Below are 27,428 nucleotides of genomic sequence, written 5' to 3' on the forward strand. Positions count from 1 at the left end.
CTGGGAGGGGACTGGGCTGGGTGGACAGGGTGGAAGGGACTTTTCACTTACCTTTTGCACCTTATAAACGTATTACCTATCTCTACCCACCCCCCAACTGAAGCAAAAAAAAAAAGTTTTCTGGTGGTAGAGGGTGCACTAACAGTGTTTAACACATAGGAAATGAGATAAATCCTAAGCAAAGTCATTAGTCATTATGGGGATTATTTAGACTAAGTCTGAATTGAAGGCCATCTGATCTTCCCCACTCACCTTTTCTTTCCACAAGGAAAAAGGATGCGAAGGGTAGGAGCAAGACAGCACCAAGAAGTTATGAAGCCAAGAAACATGTTGATAGACACTTTATTGTGGCTTGTTTGTAGTAAAACATTCAACCCCTCAACATGGGTATCTGTTTTGGTGGTGTTTTTCTGTTGGAGACTACAGCGTGGTGTTCAAAGGCTTTTAGCCTCATCTCATATCAGTCTAGTCAGTGGTTGCCTATAATTTGATAGTTCAATGAGTTAGAGGAAAATGTCAGGAAAATCTGGTCTTATCCCAAATTAAGGGCTGCAAGATTTGTGACCCATTAGTATAAAGTGCTTATGTTCAGTGCAAAAAAGGCAGACTCAGAAGGGCAAGCAGATGCCAGAGAAGGACATTTCCTGGGAGATGGATACGTTCTATGACTCAAGGAAGGAAAAGCCAAACTTTAGCCCAAATGGGTCTAGTAGTTTCATTACAGTCTTTCTCCTCTCTAACAGGACCAAAACTTCTCATCTGACAGATGTCCATGAGTTGTTTATTTTACTACTAAAAATCTTGGTTCAGAGGGAAATCCACAGGGTTTCTAAGCACCAGAGACACTGACTTCAGCTTCCAGTTTCTGTTTGTCTCAGCATCATGGATGGGACCAATAGGCTGAGCTCTGGCCAGTGAGAGGTTCAGAGCTGCAGAGCTTTCTTTAGGCCCCACATTTGCAAATTGAAGTCACTGAGTATGACACACCTTTTCTCAAACATTGTCACATCTTGCGTGGGAAGACAAGACAGTGCATATTAAAGAAGCACTTCACCTAGTTTTCCACCAACCAGATGTGACCTATTCATTATTCCCTCATTCTGACTCTGTCCAGAGGCCCAATTCCAAAGCCAACCCTCGACTCCCTTTTCTAAGACAGAGAAAAGAAGCGCACTCCCTTCCCAATGACCCCACATGTCTGCATATCCATCCTGTGGTCCTGAAGAGACTGAAGGGAAGCAGGAGGGAAAAGGAAGCAGCTTCCTAACCAATTCAAGGAGCGCAAACAGGACTGCAGCTCAAATAGGTAAAATCGAGTCATTCAGTCCTAGGATCCTGGCCACCTTTTCTCTCCCCAGACTCTCAAAGAGGAAGTCCCATTCTCTCACCCACCAACTTTGCAGCAGGGACATTCACAACAGGTAGCTCTGTGCTTGTGAGCACCCGCTCCCCCCACCACCCCCCACCGCCTCCCCTGTATCCCTGTTTGGATGGTTAGCCTTTCTTTCCCTCTTGCCCGTGTTAGCCTCACAGACCTGATCATTTATACACATACCCACAGCTTTCAGATGCCTGCACCTGAAAACCCTTCTATTCAGACTACCTTCCAAAGACTCCAGGACTTCTTGTGCTTGGGAGAAGAGACACCTGGAAAACAGGTTTATTCCACAGGTAGCACTTGCCCCAAAGCCATCTCTGAATTTTGGAATGGGAAGGAAGGAAAAGAGGCAATCCTTTTGGTGTTGCTCTAATTCTCTGTAAAAGCCCTCTAGGTAAGAGGAGCTACTAAAGCACGTCCACAGAGGGGGGACTATACAAACAGGACAACCCGGGTCAAGAACCAAAACGCAGGGAAGGTTTTCAGAGTGGCAAGTCTAAAGTAAAGTGCCTCTTTTAAATGGAGAAGAGTTTCATTTGTTCAGAAATGCTTGGGCGTAAACATCAGCACACAGGAACATGCACACATGTGTGCACACACACTCACTCACTCACTCTGAGGTAGAAAGAACTGGCCATCTCCAGACAAACACACATAGATTCCACAATTTTAGAGAAACATGGCACTTGCGTGAAAGGCCCTATCCTTGCCCGGGAAGGCAAGTAGGGTCCAATCCAACTCTTTCCAACCTAGGGCAGAGCCAGAGAAGTCCCACTCCACTGGAGGAAAGAGGTGGAGGGCATCGCCATCACTGCTGTTGCTCAGCTCTCAGGCCACGTGTTCCTGGCCCCACTGCCCAAGGTCACTTCCTGGAGCCTGAGCCATGGGCACCCCGGGGGTGGCTTGTCAGAAGCCACTGGGCACAGATGTCTTGCACTACTGCATCCCCGCTGCTCTTGGCGGCCTGCTGCACCTGCTGGACGAGGGCTGTGGCCCGTGAGTGTTCTTGCTTCACAGCAATCAAGTAGGCAGAACGCAGTTTGCAACATATCAGGTAGGCCCGAACCTGGCAGTCAGTTATAAGAGACAGCGGAAAGGCATCCATCACCGACAAATCAAGTATACAGAGCTGCAGCAGAAAGCTCGGGCAGACAGACACCATGTCTCACCTGCCACGTTCATAACAGGATTCATGTATTTTATGGTATTATAACAACTCTTTCAATATTCTGGACATATGCTATAACACTGTGTTATTTTATAGTGTAAAAAGTTATTACAAATAAGCTAAGAATTTAAAAAAGAAGGCAGGCCAGCAGGCAGTTTGGTCTCTGTCCATTCCCTCTGACACTCTCCTCCTCACTCTCCCAGGCTCTCCAGCATCTTCTGGGGTTCAGGATCAGCATTGCTCTCGCCCAGAGTTGTGATTTTGTAGTTACTTGGGTGATTATTTGATTATGCCTGTCTCCTTGACCAGACTTTAAGCTTCATGAGGGCAAGAGTAGTATCTGTTTTTTCTACTCCTGTAGTATTCCTGGCACCTAGCACGGGGCCTGGCATGTAGTAGGTGTTCAATGAATATGTATTACAGTAATGAATAAACCATCAGAACCCTCCTAGAATGGACACATAGATCCTCCTCTATTTTTCTGTTTTCAGCCAGCTGAATCTAAAGTTTTTTATAATCACAGGAAATCTGGGGAGGAAGACACACACACATGATTGGAAAAAGTCGAATTAACATCTAACCCCACTTAGACCTGATTTGACTCTGCCTGCTTGGACCAAAGGCAGCTGTTGCAGGATGTGCGTATGTGTCTATGTCCCAGGATCGCTATCTCATGAATCCCCAGCTTGGTGGAGACAAAAGTCCCTTCCTTTCTGGCCCTGGTCTCCCCAGCACCCCCTGGTTAAACAGTGCTCTAGGCTGGTGAGCAGAGAGGCCTTCATAAGCTGCCACAGAGCTTCTGCCATCAGCTCCCTTTCTGCTGCAATAATCCCTGTTGGTTAGTGGAGGGGACTCGCCTTGCTTCCTGTATCAATGCTCCATCTGTTATTTGTTTTGGTCACTAAAGTCTTTCTTTCCTTTCTAAGCTGAATTATAGATAATCTCCTACAGCTAGATGATGTCTGGCATGTTCTGAGGTCACTAAAGTGATCCAGTCCTGTGCTGCTTGGGAATCCACTTGCTGCCCTAGGATGTTAGCTCTCCCCAGGCCTTCAGCTCCCCTTAGCATCTATGTACACTAAGCTAAAAACATATCACAAGTTGGCAGGCAAAATTCCTACCAAGAGAAGAAGGGCATTTTGCCAGAGAGTCTGGAATGGAGTTGAATGAAGTTGTTTTTTGGCAAGCCCCCATGGCCTAAGATCATTTAACTGCATTAGAAAGCTGCTGAGAGAAAAATACCTGAAAAAGTAATAAGGACTGTCTCTATTTTAGAGCATGTCTTTCCCAGGAATAGAGTCTCTGTCCTGCTGAGTGGGAGGCTCAGTGAAGGCTTGAGAAAGAACTGCAGTCTGGGAATCAGAGGACCTGGACGTCTGTCCTGGCTGTTAGGTTCTCAGTCTGACTCTAGAAAAGTAATTCTTTACATTTCAGGATGTCAGAATTTCATCCTTTCTGACATCATCATGATGTTACAGAAATAAATGAAGAAATGTTTAGAACTTGTTCTCCTTAACCCTGGAGACTGAAAAATGCCCATTAAGTTCAGTCCCAGGATTAGCAATACTGCCATGGGGAGCGTGTAAGAAGCTCTTTGCCTGACATCAGTTTTCATCACAGGGGACTCAGCTGTCAGATAATTTTTCTGCCACTGGCTTTCTCATGCCCCTCCTGGCCTGGGGCCCTTCTTGCAGATGGCAGAAGGATCAATCCAGTGGTCAGCCACAAATGGGGGCATCTGGGAAGATTTTTATTCTGACTGGCACTCCTCCCAAAGGCAACGGGAAGCAAAGGTTCACCAATTTCCCAAAAAGGGACGAGTTCTTTGGCCCCTGAGGAGAGGTTCATTCTGGAGACCGAGACATTGTTGGACATTGTTGGTCAAAGTGTGGGGTGGGGATTTTTTTCTTACTGTACCTTTTTCCCTCTAGGATAAAGAGATACCTGCTTACTCTGGGAACCTCAATCCATCAGTCCACCCAAAGATGGAGGTGAGGTAAGGGATTTCCTAGGGCTCTCTGAGAGAAGACATCAGTATAAAATGGAGATTCAAGAGCAGCCTAGGACATGTTTGTCTTGGGGATAAAGACTTGGGAAGGCAAAGACGCATGCAGTCCATGTTCACCTGCTCCTCATCTATTCCCTCCTTTCTACACCCCTATCCAAGCCTCAGCTCCACCTCTGATAATAAAGAAGCTGAGAAACGGGTTGTATGGAACTATTGTGGGGAGCAAGGGATAAAGGTGACTAGGCAAGCCTGAGACACAATTCATTGGCATCACCAGCGTTTGGAGACAATTCCGCTCACCTTGTTGTCATCATTGTGTATTGCCTGGATCAGGCCCTCCAGCTCCTGTGCAGAACAGAAACAGCACTGTGAGAGGGAGAAGAGTCCCACAGTCTGGGAGCCAGGGCCCAACCCAGCCTCAGCCCAGCCATTCTGACTTCAGAATGAAAATGTCTGCCTGACTTTTTTTTTCTCAAAGACATGGGGTCTCACTATGTTGCCCATGCTGGAGTGTAGTGGCTTTTCACAGGCATGATCCCACTATTGATAGCAAAGGAATTTTAACCTGCTTCATTTCCAGTCTGGGCCAGTTCACCCCTCCTTAGGCAACCTGGTGGTCCCCTGCTCCTGGGAGGTCACCAAATGGATCATGAACTTAGTGCAGGCACTAAGTTCTAACACTAAGTATGTATCAGTGTAATACACTATAGTCCAAAACTCCTGGGCTCAAGTGATCCTCCCGCCTCAGCCTCTAGAACAGCTGGGATTACAGACATGTGCCACCACACCCGGCTGACTCTTCTTTTTAAACTCAACTCCTGCTTTAAGAACAAGAAAGAAGGCCAGGTGCAGTGGCTCACGCCTGTAATCCCAGCACTTTGGGAGGCCGAGGTGGGCAGATCATGAGGTCAGGAGACGGAGACCATCCTGGCTAACATGGTGAAACCCCATCTCTACTAAAAATACAAAAAATTAGCCGGGCGTGGTGGTGGGCGCCTGCAGTCCCAGCTACTCAGGAGGCTGAGGCAGGAGAACGGCGTGAACCCAGGAGGCAGAGCTTGCAGTGAGCTGAGATACTCCAGCCTGGGCAACAGCGCGAGACTCTGTCTCAAAAAAAAAAAGAACAAGAAAGAAAATTTAACCATAACACTAAGCTTCAGAATTTAGGGAGAAGGAACAGTTCCCAAGGGGCCTGTCCTCGGCCTTCACAAATGGATGTGGCTCTGTTCACTCCAAAAAGCCACCATGGGAGGACAATTCCGCAGGTAACAGGCTTCAAAGTTCATCTGCTGGCCCACCCTGACCTCCTCTAGAATTGCAGGAAGAAGCTCAACTCCATAGACACATCCAGGTGCAAACAAATTTACACAATGGGATGTTGAGGGCCACCTTCTGGGTATGGACATCATCTCCATAAATTTTCTTTACAGGGAAGGGTCAATTATGGTGAGGCCATTATTGCAGAGGGGTTCAGAATGATAAAAGGATCTTGTAGAGTTTCAGGCACATTATGGAAAACAGAACAATAAAGATGGGGATGTGAAGACACTGAAATTGATGGAGGAGCCAAGAGGTACGGGAGGGAGTGTACCTGGGGTGGAATTCTCTTGAACGCTTCCAGGCAGTTGAGGAGGATGGTGTCCCCGTCACTTTTGGCTGCCATGCCTGACTCACTGACACATTTGAGCAGTTGCTGGATCTCACTGTACTTCTCTTTCTCCACCAACTGGCGGGCAGCTCTGCAGTAGGTCATGGCAGCATCCAGCTGGAAGTCCTAGAACAGAACACAACATGATGGGCTTAGGAGCAGGAAACGTTAACGGTGGGGAGGGAGGCAGCATTTAAAAGCTCTCACTATGCTTGGTGTAGATAAGCCATATTGATTGTGGTCACAGTAGAAAACATAAATATACCAAACAAAAAGCAAGCGTCAATTCCTCTTTGGAGTTAGGTAGACCTTTAGGAAGCATCCACAAAAACTGCAGCTGTAGTATCTAAAATGGTACGTTTCACTTGCTGCGGTGGCACTCACTGAAAATATTCTTATCAAAATCCTAAGACTAGTTCACTTTCTTGAGAAATGGGCATTGGGGGCTGGTATTTGCTGCCCTGGACACCTGGTGCTCTGTTAAGAGGCAGGTGACTTAGTGTTCAGAAACAGACCCATTCACTGAAAGACTCATTTGCTGAAAACTGCCAGATAAACACCTTAAACCTGGTCTAGGAGAACCCTTATGCCACAGGGCCTGGGTGGAGCTGCCCCTCTGCCTGCCTACCAGGGTATCTGTGTGTGGTGAGCTCTGTCCAACACCAAAAATAGATGGGAAGAAAAACACCTGACTAATCATGTATGAAGCCATTGATCACTGACACACGCACAATGCATAAATCCCCTGCCTGCCCTAAGCTGCCTGCTCTCAGCTCCTGGGGTATCTGCATGGAGCTGTGTGGTGGTGGGCAGGTCTGTAGAGACTCTGCCCCTCATGGTCTCAGTGCCCTGCTCCAGCCCCTGCTCCAGTGCCACAGCCCCACCTGTGTCCTTTTATCACAAGCAATAGGAAACATTCCTCCAGCCAGCTCCTGTACAGACCAAGGATGGGGAACAGCCCTTGTGGCCAGTGGAAAGCCCCTGGCCACCCCTCCAGCCATACTCCCTGTGAGAACCAGCAGTGTTTCTCAGGGAAACAGCTGTGGGGAACTGTCTGAGACCTGGCTCCTGGTATTTATTTGGTAGCTTTTGATGAATTTGTCATGGGTTACTTGGCTTCTGGCAAAGTGGCCTAGAGTCTTGAATTTGACCCAGTTCTGTAACAGTCACATCCTTGATTTCATCCCTAATGTGCATGTAAATCTACTTTTCTTGGGATAAGAATTTCCTAAAGAATAATCTCTCCCGGAACTGTGGTCAGGTGCTGATTGTCCTCAGTATGATTTGAATGATTCAAGTCATACCTGCAGAACACGGAAAGCAATTCCAAAACCATCTTCTACATTTTTCCCTCCCAGCATGACCTGAAAAGGAAAGGGAATCATGCTTAAAAACATGGCAATTACTAGAGAATACTCTTGACCAAGAATGAAGGCCTCTATTTATTCAATTATTCAACAAATATTTGTTGAGACCCTGCTAAGTGCCAGGCACTAGGGATACAAGAATGATCAAAATGGACCTGATCACCAGTCTTTGGTGGCTCATATTCTAGTGGGGAGGCAGCCATCAAACAAACAACTGAAATAATCACTAGACAACTGCAATTATGATAAGGGTTCTAAAAGATGACAGTAGTCTGCCAGAGGTCTGAAATGCTGCATGTACCTTGCAGGCAACATCCATTTTCATGTGGTTATTTCCAAACAGGGTTGGCAGAGGCAAAGTGGTGATTTGAGAGGTCCCAGCACTTTCACACCGATGCAAGAACCTGGTCACTTCCATCTGCAGCTGAAGTGTGTTCATGTGCCTGTGGTGACAGAATATGCACAGTCCAGCCTCATGAGGGGCCCCAGGTGACTGAGGCCAGGAGACTGAGAAGTCAAATAATATGGCAATGAAAAAGGGAAAACAAATGATATAGTGGGAAAAGAGACCTCAAGTACCTTGTGAGCAGTTATGACAAGACCAAAAAAATGGTGATCTCATGTCCTGCACAGACTCACAATATTATGGTGCACTGTGGAACCAGATAGGGTCCAGTCATTGAATCGATAAGCATTTATTGAGCACCTATGTGCCAGGTACAATAACAGAGGTCAAGAGAGATGAGCCCTGCCCTCAGAGTTTATAGGCTGGAAGAGAAATGAATAGTAAACAAACACATAAAATAGTTAGCAATTAAGCCTCTGGAGGCAATAAATGGTAGTGGTAGAACACTTACTCCAGATGTTGTGTTCTATGTAGAGGGACTGGCAAGTATAAAAGCTGAGAGGAATTAAGGACTTGGTGTGTTGAGGAGCCCTGAGGAGGCCAGGGATCAATGCTTAGCAAGAAGAGAGTAGCAGGAGATAAAGGTGGTGACATCAGTAGGGGCCAGAACGTGCAGGAGCCTTTTGGCCTACTGTAAGGAGTATGGAGTGTAGTCTGATTGTAGCCTGTGATGCTAATCCTCCCTCCACTCCCACTCCCCCTACCAGCTCCTCTGTAGGCTTTCTAGGCTTGTACTACACACTGTCATCTAGGGATGATTCCCTTTAGATTTTTTTTCAGGATTCAGGGAATGGACAAGAGTAGCTTCATCACCTACAGACAACTGCTCCCACCCTTTCTGCCCCACACCAATAGTCCCCTGAACCTCCAGCTACCTTGACACATCAGCTGCAGTCATCTTCTTTCTGAAGAATGTGGTTTTCTTCCTTCCAGAGCTGCGGGATGTTTCTTGGAGGTAGATCTTCAGGTGGTCCTTGGCCTTAAGTAGCCATGAGAGCTTCTCTCCCAGTTCTGTATATGACTTTGCTTTGTGACTGAAGAACCGAATACAGGTCATGGCGGCCCGAACTTGGTCCTAGAAGAGGAAAATAAATGTTCAGGTCAAAGTAGATCAGGGGTTTGAAGGGTGGGGTGTGATGAGAATTCTCATCTGATTTCTGCCTATGAGACCTTGTTTCCAGCACCCACTCCCACCACCAGCTGACTGCTATTTTGAGCCCGTCACTCCCAAGGTCCAAGAGATCCTGAAGTGCACTGACTGGTGGAGCTCTTGGGTAGGACATTATTCCACCACCGAAGAGATGCTAAAAGAAGATATTTCTGATTCTCCACTCAAATTGGCTTCACTTGTACTTTGGCATTAAATAATTCAATTTAGTACTGACAATCCTCAGGCAGATTGGGAGGAACGTGTTCCTTCTCCCTTCACATATTTTCTCTAAAAACACTAACGTTTCCATCATTCCTTATGAATTCTACATTCACGCCTCATGCTTATCTTGAAACTACCATTTATTTCTTTTTTTTACCTGTTCATTTCTTGCTTTCTGAAGAATGCCTTTATTGACAGGATTAAAGTCTGCCCCCAAACTTAGGATGGAAATCCTAATATTATTTAACAATACTGGAGAGCAACATGGATTTGCTCTAGGGTCAGCCAAACAGCAAGGCCAGGGACCAATGACAGTCTCATTCCCTCATCGTGCACTGCCTCTCCTGCAGGGTGGGGCACCAGCAACAGAGGTAGAAGGCAGGAAGGAAGGGGCTGCCATTACCTTCATAAACTGCTGCAGCTCATACAGAATGTGGTAGTAGTTCTTCTTCTGTAAATGTTGGCAGGCAGCAATCAAGTACTTTCCCCAGCTCTCCAAGGTTGGATCAATGGATTCTAGCAAGTTCTCCAAAGTGTGTAGCTTCCCACTTTTATAGCTTGGTTGGAAAATGCCTTCTATAAAAACTTCTGGAGGACTCTCCTGGAGCAGGGCAGGGCGAGAAGTCAGAAGTCTTGAGCCTGGTTCTGGCACTGTCTGGGATCCACTCTGAATTTCCTTCTATTGATGAACCTTCAGCATCCTCCCAATGCAGTGCTTCTTAATCTTTTATGTGTCACAGATACCTTTGAGAATCTCACTCTAGCAACTGCTTCACTTCTCTCCTTCCTTTTACAGAGAAGCCCCTAGACAGGGTTATCTACCCTCACTGTCTCCAATTCCCGCCTGTGATTTTTCTCTTGAACCCACTCTAATCTAGCTCTGCACCCATAATTCCCATTGAAACTGCCCCTTAGGTCACCAGTGACCACTAAACTCTAAATCTAACAGTTAATCCTTGATCCTCATTTTCTATCTGATCAATCAGCAGCTTTTGACAGAGACGGCTTCTTCCTCCTTGAAAAGCCTTTTTAAAATAATTGAGAAAAAACTCTCTTCAGTTGGCCTCCAGCACACTATCCTCTCCAGATTTTCTGTCTATGTCTCTGGCTGCTTCTTCTCAATTTTCTTAGCTGATCCCTCCCAATCTCCCCAGGGCTTAGGAGGAATCTACACTCTTTTCTATTTATACTCACTCTCTTGGTGATTTCATCCAGGCTCATTGTTTAATATACTGTTGATTTGCTGATGATGCCTAAATCCCCATCTCCAGGTTGTTCATTCCTCCTGAACTCCAGAACTGTACATCCAACTTATATCCAATTATCTACTGAACATGTCCACTTGGAGATCTAACTGAATACATCTACAACTACATTCCTGCTTTTTTCTTGAAACCTGCTCTTTCCACAGTCTTCCCTTTCTCAGTCTGTGTCTCCATTCTTTTAGTTGTTCAGGTCAAAAACCTTAGTCATCTTTTCCCTCACACTCCTTCATCAAATCCATCAGCAAATTCTATTGGCTCCACCATCACCATTACAGCACACAGAATCTGGCCACTTCCCACCACCTCCCCTGGACCACACTGGATCCCTGCCATCATCGTTTGTCTGGATTATTGCAACAGACTCCTCCCTGGTCTATCAGCTTCCATTCTTACCTCTTGTCAATCTAACGCCCACAAATGAGCCCAAGTGACTGTTGAAACTGAAGCCAGATCACGTTACTCCTCTGCTCACAGTCTCCCAGGGGTTTCCCTTCTCATCCCTCACAATGTCCACAAGGTCCTGCGTGATTTGGCCTGTGACCTTTCTGACCTTATCTGATAGTACCCTGTCCTAGTGGACTCTGCTCTAGCCGCCCTGGCCTTTGCCCTCATCACACCCTCTGCCTTCCCCATAGATCTGCATGATTTGCTCCTCGTGTTCTTTGGAGCTTTACTCAGATGTCACCTTCCCTGGGCACCCAGTCTAAAATTATACAAGCCACCCCTTCCTCCTCCCTGTTTTATTTTTCTTCTTCTTATTCATCATCTACAATATCTATTTTATTTCTCATGTTTACTATCTCTCTTCCTACTACGGGGGCAGATATTTTTGTCTTTCTTTCTTTCTCTCTCTCTCTCCTTTCTTTCTCTCTCTTTCTTTTTCTTTTTTTAAGACAGAATCTCACTCTGTAACCCAAGCTGGAGTGCAGTGGCGCAATCTCAGCTCACTGCAACCTCCGCCTCCTGGGTTCAAGCGATTCTCCTGCCTCAGCCTCCCGAGTAGCTGGGAATACAGGCTCGTGCCACCATGCCCAGCTAGTTTTTGTATTTTTAGTAGAGACAGGGTTTCATCATGTTGGCCACGCTGGTCTCAAACTCCTGACCTCAAGTGATCCACCCACCTCAGCCTCCCAGAGTGTTCGGATTACAGGCATGAGCCACCTTGCCCAACCTTTTGTCTGTTTTTTTACTACTGTATCCTTAGTGCCCAGAATAGCCCTTGGCTATTTAATAATCATCTTGGCATTTAGACTTGAGGTTAGGAGTAATTAACGGAGAGTCAAGGATGGCTATAAAGTCACAGTGTTATACCATGCTAGCATAGTGGCACTGGGCACAAGCTGTTTGGAAGCAGAATGGATCTGGGCTTTGAGAACATTCATAGTGGGTGAGGGTTAGGGGCTTCTTTCCTGATTCAGGTTGTTCCTAACAGAGAAAACCAGACCTAATCTAAAAGTTGTAGGTCACATTTTAAGAAGCAGGGGCATTAGCTCTATAGGAGAGATAGAACACCTCAGAAGGGCAGCACCTCAAGAACTTCCATGCCATCCATTTATCTATCCACTCACTCATTCATAATTGGTACTAGGTCAGGTGCCTGAATATACAGATAAGTAAAATATAGGCCTTCTTGGTCCAGATGGAAAGACTCAATTGTAAACAAACAGTGGCAATCCAGCAGGATAAATGCAGTACCAGGGGCAATGGTGGCTAATGCTGCTTGAGTGTTCTGTGAATGCTCAACAGAGAGGGCCTGAAAGGATACTAAAAGGATAAATCGAATTTTATTTATTTATTTATTTATTTTGAGACAGAGTCTTACTCTGTCGCCCAGGCTGGAGTGCAGTGGCGCAATCTTGGCTCACTGCAACCTCTGCCACCCAGGTTCAAGCAATTCTCCTGCCTCAGCCTCCCAAGTAGCTGGGATTACAGGCACCTGCCACCGCACCCAGCTAATTTTTGTAGTTTTTAGTAGAGACAGGGTTTCACCATCTTGGTCAGGCTGGTCTTGAACTCCTGATCTAGTGATCCACCTGCCTCAGCCTCCCAATGTGCTGGGATCACAGGTGTGAGCCACTGCTCCCGATAAATATGAATTTTTTAAGAAAACAGGCTGGGCACGGTGGCTCACGCCTCTAATCCCAGCACTTTGGGAGGCCGAGGCGGGCAGATCACAAGGTCAGGAGATCGAGACCATCCTGGCTAACGTGGTGAAACCCCGTCTCTACTAAAAAAAAAAAATAGAAAAAATTAGCCAGGTATGGTGGCGGGCGCTTGTAGTCCCACCTACTTGGGAGGCTGAGGCAGGAGAAGGGTGTGAACCCAGGAGGCGGAGCTTCCAGTGAGCCAAGATCGTGCCACCGCACTCCAGCCTGGGCTGGAGACAGAGCCAGACTCTGTCTGAAAAAAAAAAAAAAAAAAAAGGAAAACACAGAAAGGCAGGGCACTCTAGGTAGAAGAAATAGCACATAAAGATTCGTGGAAATAAGACAGTGCACGGTGGCCAGGCGCGGTGGCTCACGCCTATAATCCCAGCACTTTGGAAGCCCAGGCAGGCGGATCACAAGGTCAAGAGATCGAGACCATCCTGGCCAACATGGTGAAACCCCGTCTCTACTAAAAATACAAAAATTAGCCGGGCGTGGTGGCATGTGCCTGTAATCCCAGCTAATCAGGAGTCTGAGGCAGGAGAATCGTTTGAACCTGGGAAGCAGAGGTTGTAGTGAGCTGAGATCTCGCCACCACACTCCAGCCTGGCAACAGAGCAAGACTCTGGCTCAAAAAAAAAAAAAAAAGTGCATGGTAAATCAGGAAAATTTAAGTAACTTAATGAGTCTGGAATGTAAGGTACACATAGGATTTGTGGTGAAAATAAATTAGAGAAATAAGGAGGCCTGATCCTGGTGAGTTCTGTAGCATGCTAAGGAATCTGAAGTTCTTCCTGTGGCCATGGAGATCCTCTGAAGGCTTTTTAGGGAGGGGAATAACATGAATCTATTTATGTTTTAGAAAGCTCAGTCTTTGGGCAGAGTGGGCAAAGGGACAAAATACACAGGGAAAAGGCTAGGGACAGAATGTCTTCCATGCTCCAGGCATTCAGGTGTAATTTTCACAATGTCTTTTCTCCTCTCCCTACCTGCTTGAGAATAAATGTAAGATATTTCGGTTCAAGGGTAACTATGATTACAGCAGAAAAAAAGAAGGCTTATTTCCTAACTCTGACAAATATAAAGCAAGGGCACTGCTGTCGTCAGCTTATACCAAGCTAATGAAGTAAGCAGCTTAGCTCTCTGGATTACAGCTGTCAGAGAGAACGGAACTAGGTGATTTCCATTCCCAATTTGTGCCTGGGAAAAGCATCTTTACTGCTAAACTCATCTGGAAACTGAGGAAAAGGAAAAAAGTTAGCAACTCAACTCCATATAACATGACTTCTACATTATTCTTAAGACCTGGTTAGTAGCTAAGAATAGTCAGTAGCCAAGCACTGGTAAAAACACCCCCCTTCACTGTCCTGTAGGAGTATAGTCATAATAACTTTGTGAACTGCTGATTTCACTTGGATCAATCTTAGAAAATATGTCTATCTGTACATTTGCATTGGCTGCTGTTTTGAATTAGGGTGGCAGAGTGAAATTAAAGTCTGCCTTGAGCTCCTTCAATTTCCTACAAAATTTGGTACATCTCAGCCAATTTCTCCAAGTTATTATGGAACATTCAGATAAAAAAAGGAATGTAGCTGGGTGCAGTGCATGTGCCTGTAGTCCCAGCTACTCAGTAGGATGAGGTTGGAGGATTTCTTGAGCCTAGGAGGTCAAGGGTGCAGTGAGCTGTGATCATGCCACTGCATTCTAGCCTGGGCAACATAGTGAGTCCCCATCTCGAAAAAACAAAAACAAAAAAATGGGTCATGGTAAAACGAAGTCCTGATTGCTTATTAAGAGCTCCAAAGATGTAATGTTCTTCAGTGGTGCCTTTGCTTCCAGTGGGAGGGGGGCAGAGGATGGGAGAAGAAAAAAAGGAGAGCATATTCTTCTTTCATCATCTATTTGGGGTTCAACTATAGGATTGGCGCCATGGGTACTTCCTGGCCCTTGTAATAACAACTCTGAATGGACCAGCAGCTGGGTCAGAAGCTGGACACCATCCCAGGCCAGGTAGGGAGGCGCGTGGAAGCAGACTCTAAGCAATATGCCCAAGGCCACACAAGACTCACACTGAGCATCTCATTCCAGAGACCATGCTCTTAACCACTATCCGATTCTGCTGCATGTTTTGGCAGAAGGAATGAAACATGCCTTTGCTGGTGAGGGCAGTGATTTGGGATCTAGGCTAAGACTTTTCACACTCACTGAATAACAGTTGTGCAGAGTCCCCTGTTTTGACTTGACTCTGCTAGAGATGGCCCCATAGCTCAACACAGGGTTAAGTGTCAGGGGGTTATTGTCCCGCTTAAGGCTGAGTGGTCCAAGCCAGAGGAGTAAGGCAGGCACTGCCTTTTTGAGCTGTGTCCATGTCCCACCTTGTTGAGAAGGTGCAGAAGAGCTTCCCGCAGGCAGCTGTGCCTCACGTAGAAGCTGATGATGGCCAGGTTGGTGCTATAGTTGTGCAGGTAGAAGAGGCATTCCTGGTAGTAGGTGTTGTTCATGATTTTCCCTTCAGGAATCACTGCCAGAGAAAGGCTCTGCGTCCGAAGGGTAGCTTCCAGTTCCCTCAGGGTGGCAAAGTAATCATCATCTTGCTGACAGCACAGGAGAGCGAGAGAGAAAAATGAAACTCAGAAAGTTCTCAGCAGGCACTGAAAATATTGCTTGCAAAGAATATTTAACAATGTGCACACCAACATGGCACACGTATACATATGTAACAAACCTGCACGTTGTGCACATGTACCCTAGAACTTAAAGTATAATAAAAAAATTAAAAAACAAATAAAGAAAGAATATTTAACAATGTGGAAAAATGTTCATAATTTTTCAGTGTCAAAGGCAGAACAGGCAGGATACACAATTCTACATATTATGATATGGTACAACCCCAGTTTCATTAAATAACATAACATAGAAAATTCACCAGAATTTTAACACTAATCAGTCTGTGTATGGGATTATATGTCATATGTCATTTTTATCTTTTTAAAAATGTCTCCTTATTTTAAAAAAAATTACATCTATTACTTATCTAACCATATATGGTTACTTATCTAACTATATGTGATGGAAAAAAAAAATTTTTAACCTGGTCGATGCTGAGCCAGGACTGACACTGTTAGCTGAATTTCCACTGATTCTTTTCCCAGGTCATTGCTATTCCTGGGCCTCCCTCCCTGAGCCAGGCACTCTTCCTGCTTTGCTCTTACCAAGGATACAAGGGGCCTCACTGTGGACTCTAGGTACTCAACCACATCCTGCACCAGCCTTGAGCCATGATTCAGCTGATTGAGGTCAAATGGGGGCTTCAGACAGCGACTGAACTTCTCCCGTGCAGCAGTGAGTTTCCCGGCTTTGAGGCAGGCCATGCCCCAAGCATGCCACGCCCCGGTGGTATCAAGCCCAGTCTTTGTGGAAACCTGGGAGAAAAATTGCCCCTTTTAGTGAGTGGTAGCTACATCCAGGCCTAAATGTCCCAAAGACCTATTCTATTCCCAAGTTGCCAACCACCTCATTCCCACTATCTGCCATTACTTCTCTGCTGGCAAACTAGTCATGCCCCCGATTCTACCCCATGGGCAGGACAACTGAGAGACGGCAACACCTGTTTGCAAGGCTAAGCAAAAGCAACTTGCTACAGTGGGGTAGAAGTAAGCTTTGTCTTTGTCTTTGTCTCACCTCAACGCCCAGTTGGTAGTACTCGGCTTCCAAAAGCTGGTTCCTTAGCCTGGTTACTGCAGCTGGCTGCAAGATCTGATCCAAAGATGGCACGTGGCGATAGGCAGCAGCAACTAAAATATTCAGCACATCTACCTTGCTGATGTAGCTACAAGGAGGAAAAGGGCAAGGCCATGAGGCTCCCTAGAGTCTTACTAAGAGTAGCCGCTTAAAGGTTTCCTATTCCATTTTCTTTTTTCTGTTTGTTTTGAAACAGAGTCTCGTTCTGTCACCCAGGCTGGAGTGCAGTGGTCCGATCTCGGCTCACTGCAACCACCGCCTCCTGGGTTCAAACGATTCTTCTGTCTCAGCCTCTCCAGTATCTGGGATTACAGGTGCCTGGCACCTTGCCCAGCTAGTTTTTGTATTTTTTTAATAGAGACAGGGTTTCACCATGTTGGCCAGGCTGGTCTCGAACTCCTGACGTCAGGTGATCCGCCCACCTCGGCCTCCCAAAGTGCTGGGATTACAGGCCTACTCCATTTTCAATGTGAAAGTGATCATGAGAATTGAGAGTTGCATAGCATAGATGTCATGAGTGAAAGCTCTGGAGTCACACTGAATTACGGCTCTATTACTTAGTAGCTCTATGACCTGGGGCAAGTTTGTTAACCTTTCTCTGCCTTAGTTTACTCATCTGTAAAATGGATATACAGTCATGTGCCACATAATGACATTTCAGTTAGCAATGAACTGCATATACAATGGTGGTCACATAGGATCATAATATCATATTTTTACTATACTTTTTCTATATTTAGATATACAAATACCATAGTGTTACAATTGCCTACAGTATTCAGTACAGTAACATGTTGTACAGGTTTGTAGCCTAGGAACAATAGGTCATAACCTAGGTGGGTAGAAGGCTATACCCTCTGGGTTTGTGCAAGTGCACTCTATGGTGTTTGCACAATGACGAAATCACCTGACAATGCATTTCTCAGAACATATTACTGTCGTTAAGCAATGCATGACTGTGACAGTGGAGTTTTAAGGATAAAATGAAATAACCCAAGTAAAAGGGCTTAGGATAATATCTGGAACTTTTCTGGCACTCAATAAATGTTAGATATTAATGTTTGGAGTGGGGATGCTCAGGAGTATTTGAGGCAAGGCCTTTACACTGTATGTTGGGGGCTTACAAGTGACCCATCTGCTTTTTGGTCCTTTTGAACCCTTCTTCATGAGTGAGAGAGCACAGATTCAGTATCAATGGCCTGTATTCCTGGTCAGTGCACAGGCCACATCGCTACCATTCCCTGGAGATGCTGCTGGGTGGAGGCATCCTGGTCCTTCACTCTTATTCTAGACTTGACATCCTCACCCTGGGTTAAGGATGGGCCCTCATTATAGCCTAGTAGGGCTGCCTTCTGTGATCTCACCTGGTGCTTGTAAAAACCTTATAAGGATAGAAAGCCCAGAGGGCTGGATTATACTACAGAGTGTAGTGCTGCTGAGACAACCCTACACTCAAGGTTCCTGAATCTCGTCTCATAACTGCAGCAAAAACCTCTGTGGATCCTGACTTATCCACCAATTACCTAGAAAGGGATTCTGTACATCAGTGATTCTTAACAATGTAGGGATGGGGGAGAGGAAAGTATAGTGTATAAGAGCATCGGCACTCATAATATTTTTGCATATTTGGGAAATGAAAACATTTGTAGTAGGTGGTGAGTTTATTTTTATGTTTTTAGAGACAGGGTCTCACTACATTGCCCAGGCTGGTCTCGAACTCCTGGCCTCGGGATCCTCTTCCCTCAGCCTCCTGAGTAGCTGGAATTACAGACAAGAGCCACTGCACCCAGCTGAGTTTTGTTTTTAAGCCTATATTTATTTATTTGTTTGTCTATCAGAAGGGGGTATGAGTTAAAAACATTAGAAAAATACTCTGAAATCCAAGAGTTTGTAAGTGATTTGCATGGCGACACATGTGAGCAATGAATCCACTCCCATCAAGAAACTGGTGCAAAGGGAAAGATTCTTAGAGTGGGCATGTCTGAATGCAGGATCAGAGAAAAGGCTGTTTAAATAGAAACCGTTGCTGTAAACTGTCAAAGACGCGCAAGACACCTTGGGGTGGGTGAGAATCCTATTAAAGTGAGGACTTCCTTACTTTCTGCTGCCCTGAGCCTAAAAATGGATATTTCCTTCATCTGTATTACATTTTAAAGGAAATACAGGACTTGATGTGAACTTTGTTTTCCCCCCAATCTAAATATCTTTTCCTTTTTTCATTTACATTACTGATACTTGAGATATATTTGAATATATTTTTACTTTTGCCTTAAGTCTTTTTTCATGTTTCCTTTGTTTTCCACCTTTTTTTTCCTCCTCCTATCCTTTTCTCATAATTAGGTAGATTTTTTATTCTTTTCATGGTTATTTCAAAAATTTAACACATATCTGTTTCTTCATTTATCAACTTGAAAAATGATGTAGAATCTATTACCTCTTGATATAAAGGAATCAGATTAGTTCCTTTTCACTTCCTTCTAATTTGTTTCACCTCCTCCTGCTTTTCTCAACCTTCTAGTTTTTGTTACTAAAAATAATAACAATTACTAACATTTTCGGAATACACAGTATATACCAGGCTTAGTTCTCCACCATTTACATGGATGATCTCATTTTATCCTCGTAACAGCCCCATGAGATCAGTATTACCACCCCATTTTATAGACGAGGAGACTGAGGCCTAGAGGGGTTAACAGAGCTAGGAAGTCGTGAAGCTGGGATTTGCTGGGCTCCATGCTGGCTGCTGAGTCTGTAGGCAAGTATTCCAAGCAAATGTCTGAGGGAGGCAATGATACCGCAAAGAAAATTATGCTCCCTTCTCCCAAATCTGGTTAGGACTGAGTGCTGGGAACACACAATCTGAGTCACACATCTGAGTGGATAAGCAGGGAATTAGGAGTCACTGTCAGGTTAATGGATGGAGTCAAAACCGGTTGTACAGGAACCTGAGGGAGGTCTAATCATACCTTTTCCATACACACTTCTACTTTGTGACCCCAGTTCCTACCTGGGACACAGGAATAGACCAATTCCCAGAGTGCTTTTTAAAATCTATTATCCAGAATTCACTGAAGTCACAGTTTGAATTTGGTCAGGATTGGAGTAGAGTTTTGTTCAAGGCTAATCACTGGACATTCAAGGAGGACACATTTTCTTTAAAAGCCAGAAAGTCCCACAGAGACTAAAGGTGCTTCCCTACATTGACTTTAATGACAAATCAACTAATGAAAGTCTTTACTCTCTTTCTGACTGGTATAGCTAGAGTAAACTCTGCTTTGAGGGTCTGCTCTGAAAAAGAAAAGGACACAGGGTGTCAGGTAGGATGGGGAAGAACACGAGATCTGGCAACACCGTTTCATCAACATTACAGAGATGAAAAATCTTTCAGCATGTCTTGTCAGAGAGGATGGTGAGATAAAAAAATCACAGTGGGGTCAGAAAAAGAAGCTGGCTAGAAACTGCTCCTATGTAAAAGAATAGAGACCCATTGCCCTCTACCTGTCACAAAGAGCCAAGTCTTGGCTCTGGCCGGCTTTGACGAACATCATCTTGGCGCTGAACAGCAGCTGCTTCATGATGTCCGTGAGCAGCCCGGCATCCACCTCTGGGTTGGTGAGGCCCTTGGAGAGCCTGCAGCAGTGCTCAATCAGCTGGTGACCACAGGCAATGCTGTCCCGGTGCAGATTCAGGATGGCAATGCACAAGGAGGCGCTGGGGGCCTGGCCGGGGTGGAAGAAGGGAGAACACATGGTGAGTCCAGGGGCCAGAGCATTCTCCAAAGGCAGCTGGGTGGCAGAAATTATCCTTCCCCTTTCAAAAGGCTGAAAGACCCTGGAAGAAGGAACCAGATTCCACAAGAAAGCAGAAGTGGAACTAAACAAATTTCAGATGTTCTAAGTAGCACTGCCAAAACTCTGGCTTTTAAGTTATGTCATTTTACTGGGAAGAAGGGCACTGTGTCCACCTCTTACCTACTTCTTTATTTTTTTGAAACAGGGTCTCACTCTGTTGCCCAGGCTGGAGTGCATTGGTGCGATCTCGGCTCACTGCAACCTCTGCCTCCTAGGCTCAAGCAATCCTTCCACCTCAGCCTCCCAAGTAGTGGGGACCACAGCTTTGTGCCACCATGCCGGGCTAATTTTTGTACTTTTTTTTGTAGAGACGGGGATTTCACCATGTTGCCCAGGCTGGTCTCAAACTCCTGGGCTCAAGCGATTCACCCACCTCAGACTCTCAAAGTGCTGGGATTACAGGTGGGCACCACTGCGCCCAGCCTTGTTACCTACTTCTTGACAATGTCCATGGGTCCCCTCCTTTCTCTGGTCCACTAGTGCAAGTCCTTATTGCTGACTTGGACAACAATGGTCAGCTCACTTGTCTGACCACCTAGAGGAGTTTCTGCTTTAAGCCATGGACACACTGCTGCTAAATTAATATTCCTAAAGCACACTTGGAAACCTTTCATAGGCCCTTGATACCTATCAAGTAGATAGTCCTTACTGCAGAATGCAAGGCCCTATATATAAATAATCCTTTTCAAGCCTACCTTTTATGAGCTCTCTATTAACCCTATTGACTCTATGTTCCCTTCAAATTAAACAGCTTCCACTTCTCCAATCATGCCCTGCAATTTTGGACACGGTGTCTTTGCTCAGATGTTTTAATTTTGTATTCTTTGTCCTTCCCCATCCCCACTCTCCTCACGACCCCCAGCTTTCTGCTTGTCACACTCCTACCATTCTTCCAAAGCTCATCTTAAATGCTACCTCTTCCACGAAGCCTTTCCTGGTCTCCCCTTCTGCAATTCCCAAGATGTTCATTATTTTCTGCCTTAATGGATTTACTGGTTTAGCTCCCATATTATTGCACTATAAACAAGTAAAGGCCAGGTGTGTTCACCTACCTCTGTATTTCTCGTCATACTGCTATACATCATAAAGAAACTTAAGTGACCATTGCATTTTATTGCTATTACCTGCTCATAGTAAAATTCACTCCGCACCAGCTCATTTTCCTCCTCTTTGAGATCCAAAATCCATTCCACCTCATCTGCTTTGGGGACTCTCACCACAAACGAGTATGGAGGGCTTTCACTCTTGGAGCTGTCTAGAGCTGAGAAGAGAAATGCCATTCATGTGTCATTCACTGGCTGGCAGTTCAGTCTAACCCAGTCCAGTGAGCTGGCATGAGTTGCAGGTAGACACTTGCCTGCTATTTCAGGGCCCCTTTCTCTCTCCTTGGTTCCTTTTGTTTGCTTTAGGACACCCCACTAAGCACCTCAAACCGTCTTCCCCAGGCGTAGACCTGAGGCGAGTGTTACAGTATTTGTCACGTAACCTTCTTGCTTCACACAAGAAACCTTAAAAGGGGCGTGTTTCTCAAATAGATGGCTGAGCCACTGGACACTCTAAAAACTAAACTGTTGTGGACAGATACAGGCCAAACTGTTAACAGGGATTACCTAGGGGTAAGGAGGGAGCATGGGGAGGTAGGATGGTAAAGGGAAACTTAAGAAAAACTAAAATAAAATCACCTACTAAAAGTTAAGAACCAAATTATTTGGTTGCTGGCCTTCTCAATGCTGGAAGCTAATAGGCCAGTGTAATAGGTTAATATGATGAACTTCAGAGGAAACAGGCTGATACAAAGGCCAAGAATTTGCTTTGGCAAACAAGTTGGATGGAGTGCATAAGTTGGACAAGTATATCAGTCACAGCTGATATGCTGAAGATAGAGTCAACTTAAGTACACAAATGAAGAGTCACAGAGAACGGGATTTGGCCTTACCTTCTGGTTTTTCTGAAGGCTCCTCTGGTACACTGAAAACAAAGAAAGAAAAATTATTAAATAAATGCCTGAGTCACTTCTTTGTTTTGAGCTTCGTAGACAGCATCAACTTACATTGTCTCCCTGGTACAATGGAGGGCTCTTTGAGGGTAGAACTGTTGAATGAAAGAGTCCCCCATCAATACTAACTGCCCATTTCAAATCTCAGCAGTATGGTGTGTGGGTAATTCCTCCAGGAGGGAGGGAGGCAGTGGTATGCTAGGGTCACGGAAACTGTAGAATAAGTATGGTGTGTCTTCCTTCCTATGCGATCAGTAATCATTATGGTAAATAATGACCAAAAATGTTCACATCAGGACAAACACAATAATGCTATGGAGGAGAATAGAAAATCTATTTAAGTTTGTAAATAAAACATGCAGAATTCAAAGTAACTGGTTTTGGATGGTTGCTTTGGCCCATATTCCTAGATGCTCTAGGAGTCTTAGGTTCATGCTTCTTTGCTACTAGAAGTAGTGGAAACAACTGAGCAACACTGAGCCAACAAACAAAGTCTTGATCTGTCTCGCCAGAGGTATGAGCAGTTTCTGAAATTTGTTACCAGGTGAACTCTGTGTAGGCAAGTATGGAGGCTCTTCTAATTATGGATTACAAGCAAGAATGACTACCTAGATCAGAGTTGATATAAGCGATGCCCAACCATTCAGCAGGTGTGAACATGTCCATTTGAGTCCAGCTGAGACCAGTTGAAGCAAGAGAGGCTGGAAAATAGGTGAGTTGGTGAACTAAGCTCAATGGCCTCTGTCTGGGGAAGGGCTAAGGAATCAACGTCCTGATTTCAGAACATCATGTAAGAGCCTTGAACACCTCTTCCTCTCACCCTACTTTCTCTCTTAGTGGTTTCTCTGACCAAAGTCAGTGTACAAACACTTCAGTGTAGAGTTAATGGCATTTCAGTGTGAATGTTAAACATTTCTGGATTTGAAATGCTCTCCATAATGAGACTCCTAGGAGTGTAGGGACCTGGGGGAGGGTGCAGCGGTCAATAATAGCAACAGCCCTGCTGTAGGATACTCACTCTTTGTTGCAGTAACTATAGCACTGATCACACACACGAGCAGGGTTCTCTCTGCAGCCTTCAACCACCATTTTCTTAGTGGAGCAGGAGCTGCACACTAGCCGGCCACAGCGGCGACAATGATGACGCCTGTTAAACTGAGGAATGCCATCAGGAGGAGAAGAAAGAGGGAGGAGAGAAGGGGAGATTGCCATCAATCCATTTATACATGGTATTAACTACCAGTGGCTTACTTTCTAAGAACACCAACTGCTTGGGTCTCTATTGGAAAAGGACACACTAGTCCTTGCCCTCAAAAATTGAACATTTAAAAATATCTGTCAGCTGATGGGCAAAAGTGCCAAGTCGTGGAGCTTTGCAATAGCTCCTGACAAGTTCTACTTGTGTATGGACGCAACATGTGGAAAAACAAGAAAAAGTAGTGGAGAAGAAGTCACTTTCTAAGCCAGTGCAGATCACATTTCTACATGGTATTGATGACAATGATTAAAAAGTATCCCTTTCAAAATGCCTTTATTTGTTTTCCCCAAGGTTATTTTAGCAGGTGCCATTTGTAACACATGATAAACATGAAGCAAGACTTTTAGGCTGGGCACGGTGGTTCACGCCTGTAATCCCAGCAGTTTGGGAGGCAGAGGTGAGCGGATCACCTGAGGTCAGAAGTTCGAAACCAGCCTCGCCAACATGGCAAAACCCCATCTCTACTAAAAATACAAAAATTAGCCAGGTGTGGTGGCGGGAGCCTGTACTCCCAGCTACTTGGGAGGCTGAGGAAGAAGAATTGCTTGAATCCAGGAAGCAGAGGTTGCAGTGAGCAGAGATCACACCACTGCACTCTAGCATGGGTGACAGAGCAAGACTCTGTCTCAAAAAAAAAAAAAAGACTTTAAAAACATAAACACTTAGGTACAATTTAATTTTACACACAAATTCTTAATTTGTATCAGTCAATTCAGAATTTCTCATCAGTCTTCTCCAAATTATATACCTTCTCTATATACCCATATTCTGATGTGTGTAATATAGTAATAATATTACCAAGCTCATCAGGTTATTGTAAAATTTAAGAGAGATAACTTAAGCAAAGTGCTTAGTATCATGCCTGGAACATATACAGTAGGCAGTCAATAAAGGCCAACTGTTGTCATTATTAGAATTTAAAGATTAGAAACTCTTTCTATAATCTACCCTATATGTAAGTAAACCTTCTATATGGTGGTTTCAAAGCTAGAGAGCAGCTTGTCATGCAAAACTCCTTTTGGTGGCTTGTCATATGTCTCAACAAGCCACAGCCAATTGTCCTCCTTGAAGATTTGTAAGTTTAAATAAGGAAAATATCTGACTTTGCTTTCCTAATATCTTTTTTTTTTTAATCAACTTTTATTTTAGGTTCAGGGGCACATGTGCAAGTTTGTTACATAGGTAAACTCGTGACTCAGGGGTTTAGTGTACAGATTATTTTGTCACCTGGGTACTAAGCATGGTACCTAGCAGTTTTTCTTCCCTGAACTTCTCCCTCCTTCCACCCTCCTCTGTCTCAAGTACACTCTGTGTCTGTTGTTCCCCTTTTTCTGTCCATGTGTTCTCAGTATTTAGCTCTCACTTAAAATTGAGAACATGTGGTATTTGGTTTTCCATTCCTGTGTTAGTTTGCTTTGGATAATGACCTCTGGTTCCATCCATGTTCCTGCAAAAGACACGATCTTGTTCTTTTTTATGGCTGCATAGTATTCCATGGTGTATATGTACCACTTTTCTTTATCCAGTCTACAGTGGATGGGCATCGAAGTGACTTTAAAGTACTGCTTCATTTCATTCTAATAGAAATATTACACCTCTTTTACACATGAGGAGGAAACAGACACAGAGCAATTACATCACCATCGTTTTCATCAGCATTGAGCTGATGTGGCATACTGGGCAGGTACTGCGTTAAGTATGGTGACACATATTATCATATTTAATCCTAACAGCTCCATGAGCCTAAGAATATATCATCCTTAGTTTACAAGTAGGCACATGAGACCAAAATAGTGTATAGTCACACTGTCATTAAGAGGCAGAGCCAGGATTAGAACCCAGGCCCTCTGTCTCCTGAGTCAGTGCATATAACCACTGCTGGGTCACCAGTCTTACCGTCAAAGACATGGGAGCCGGAAACAAGATCCACTGACACCTGGTGACTCCTCCTGCCTCTTTTTTATTATCTCATGACAATGGCAAAGATTTTAGAATTTATGGCTGTTTGAGGGTGTCTACTACCTGTCTGAATCCAGAAAATACATTCTGGTCAGGTCAAAAATAAACCCAAAGTCTTAGATTTGGCAGTTCTGAAAATACCGATATTCTCTTGGGGACAGGCGGTGACTGTAAACTCAGGCTCATGAACTAGAATTCTCCTTTACCTTCTCCTGAGGGTGACAGTGGAGACCGATGCTGCTTACCATGGTGAAGTGCTCCCTGCAGCAGACCATGCAGATACTCTCAGTCTCATCCGGTACCCACTGGTGCCTGGCAGGGGGTGTCGCTGGGGGCACAAATTCCTGTGAGGGCTGGGTTGGTGGGAAACTCCTTTCCCTTAGACTAGGGGAATGTATACTGGAGATACCTGGGAGGCAGAGCCAGAGGTCAGAGTAAAAGGTAATCAATATACCAGCTTATAGATGAAGAGGGAATGATAGAATTTTACCATTTTACAAACCGTTATTGAAAGAATAGATCCAGTTAATGATCATCAGTGACTGTTTGTGTCATAAAAGAGAGACAACTGAACATTGTGTGCCTCCTGATGGATGTGTACACCACCTGCTATCAAGTATACTTACTAAAAAATATTAAGCCTGAATCAAGTCCAGCTTCTAGACCTAACTACAAGTGTCCTGGAAATTCTGGGGATGAAGACGCAGATTGCCACAGGAAGGCAGTCAGCAAAATCCAGCATGTGGGAAGCTCCGGGGAACAAATGACTAGTCTCCTCCACAAATAAAAAAGAGGTAGGGGGGATAAACAAGAAAAGAGGCAGGGAACCTATTGATTAAAGGCGCTTTAAGAGGCTGGTGCAGTGGCTCATGCCAGTAATCCCAGCACTTTGGGAGGCTGAGGCAGGAGAATCACTTGAGGCCAGGAGTTCAAAACCAGCCTGGGCAACTAGGCTGTCTCCATAGATGGATAGCAAGACTCCATCTATACAAAAGAAAAAAATACAGAAGTTAGCCAGACATGGTGGTGTGTGCATGTAGTCCCAGCTACTAGGGAGGCTGAGGTGGGAGGATTGCTTGAGCCCAGGAGTTCAAGGTTATAGTAGCCATGATCATACTACTGCACTCTGGCCTGGATGACAGAGGGAGACTCTCTTAAAAAAGAAAAAGAAAAAAAGATTTAAGAGATATTTCACCAAATGCCATGCCATGTATGGACATTATTTAGATCTTGAGTCTGGAAAAAACAACTATAAAAAAATCTTGATGAGACAGCTGAAGAAATTTGAATACTGACTTGATATTTGAGAATAATAAGGAATTATTATGAATTTGTTTCTAGATGTGATAATGGTATTATGGCTTTGTTTTATGAAAGTCCTTACCTTTCAGAGATTTATACTGAAATATTTATAAATGAAATGATGTGATATCTGGTATTTGCAAATTTTCCATAATAAAAAGCTCATATAGGCTGGGTGCAGATTATGCCTGTAATCCCAGCACTTTGGGAGGCCAAGGTGGGAGGATCACTTGAGTTCAAGAGTTCGAGACCAGCCTAGGCAACAAAGCAAGATCCTGTCTCTACAAAAAATAAAATAATTAACCAGGCAATGGTGGTGTGTGCCTGTAGTCCTAGCTACTTGGGAAGCTGGGGCAGGAGGAACTGACCTGCAGTGAGCTCTGATGGCACCACTGCACTCTAGCCTGGGCAACAGAGTGAGATCCTGTCTCCAAAAAAAAAAAAAGGCTCATACACACACACACACACACACACACACACACACACATCAAAGCTGCTCAGGCTGCCATTTATACAGATGCATGAAGCTGCTCATATACTTGCAAGGCTGAGCCCTCCCCTC

The 27,428-nt window shown here is 44.8% G+C and overlaps 1 protein-coding gene across 1 annotated transcript in view; it reads right to left on the reverse strand.

Annotated features, from left to right (window-relative positions):
* Nucleotides 1-326: 326 nt before the first annotated feature.
* The window catches only part of ZFYVE26 (zinc finger FYVE-type containing 26), a 69,991-nt gene continuing 42,889 nt past the window's right edge, over nucleotides 327-27,428 (reverse strand). Inside the window, exons 28-42 of the mRNA XM_003824079.7 lie at nucleotides 25,810-25,973; nucleotides 23,366-23,502; nucleotides 22,288-22,319; nucleotides 21,476-21,612; nucleotides 19,999-20,219; nucleotides 16,441-16,588; nucleotides 15,972-16,181; nucleotides 15,135-15,353; nucleotides 9,751-9,948; nucleotides 8,851-9,050; nucleotides 7,871-8,012; nucleotides 7,507-7,566; nucleotides 6,146-6,328; nucleotides 4,855-4,899; nucleotides 327-2,444 (exon numbers count right to left, since the gene is read on the reverse strand). Of these exons, the coding sequence (XP_003824127.2) occupies nucleotides 2,241-2,444; nucleotides 4,855-4,899; nucleotides 6,146-6,328; nucleotides 7,507-7,566; nucleotides 7,871-8,012; nucleotides 8,851-9,050; nucleotides 9,751-9,948; nucleotides 15,135-15,353; nucleotides 15,972-16,181; nucleotides 16,441-16,588; nucleotides 19,999-20,219; nucleotides 21,476-21,612; nucleotides 22,288-22,319; nucleotides 23,366-23,502; nucleotides 25,810-25,973 (2,300 nt within the window). The 3' untranslated portion in view covers nucleotides 327-2,240. The remainder of the gene's footprint in view (nucleotides 2,445-4,854; nucleotides 4,900-6,145; nucleotides 6,329-7,506; nucleotides 7,567-7,870; nucleotides 8,013-8,850; nucleotides 9,051-9,750; nucleotides 9,949-15,134; nucleotides 15,354-15,971; nucleotides 16,182-16,440; nucleotides 16,589-19,998; nucleotides 20,220-21,475; nucleotides 21,613-22,287; nucleotides 22,320-23,365; nucleotides 23,503-25,809; nucleotides 25,974-27,428) is intronic.

This window comes from Pan paniscus, chromosome 15 (assembly GCF_029289425.2).
Source record: "Pan paniscus chromosome 15, NHGRI_mPanPan1-v2.0_pri, whole genome shotgun sequence".
NCBI lineage: Eukaryota > Metazoa > Chordata > Mammalia > Primates > Hominidae > Pan > Pan paniscus.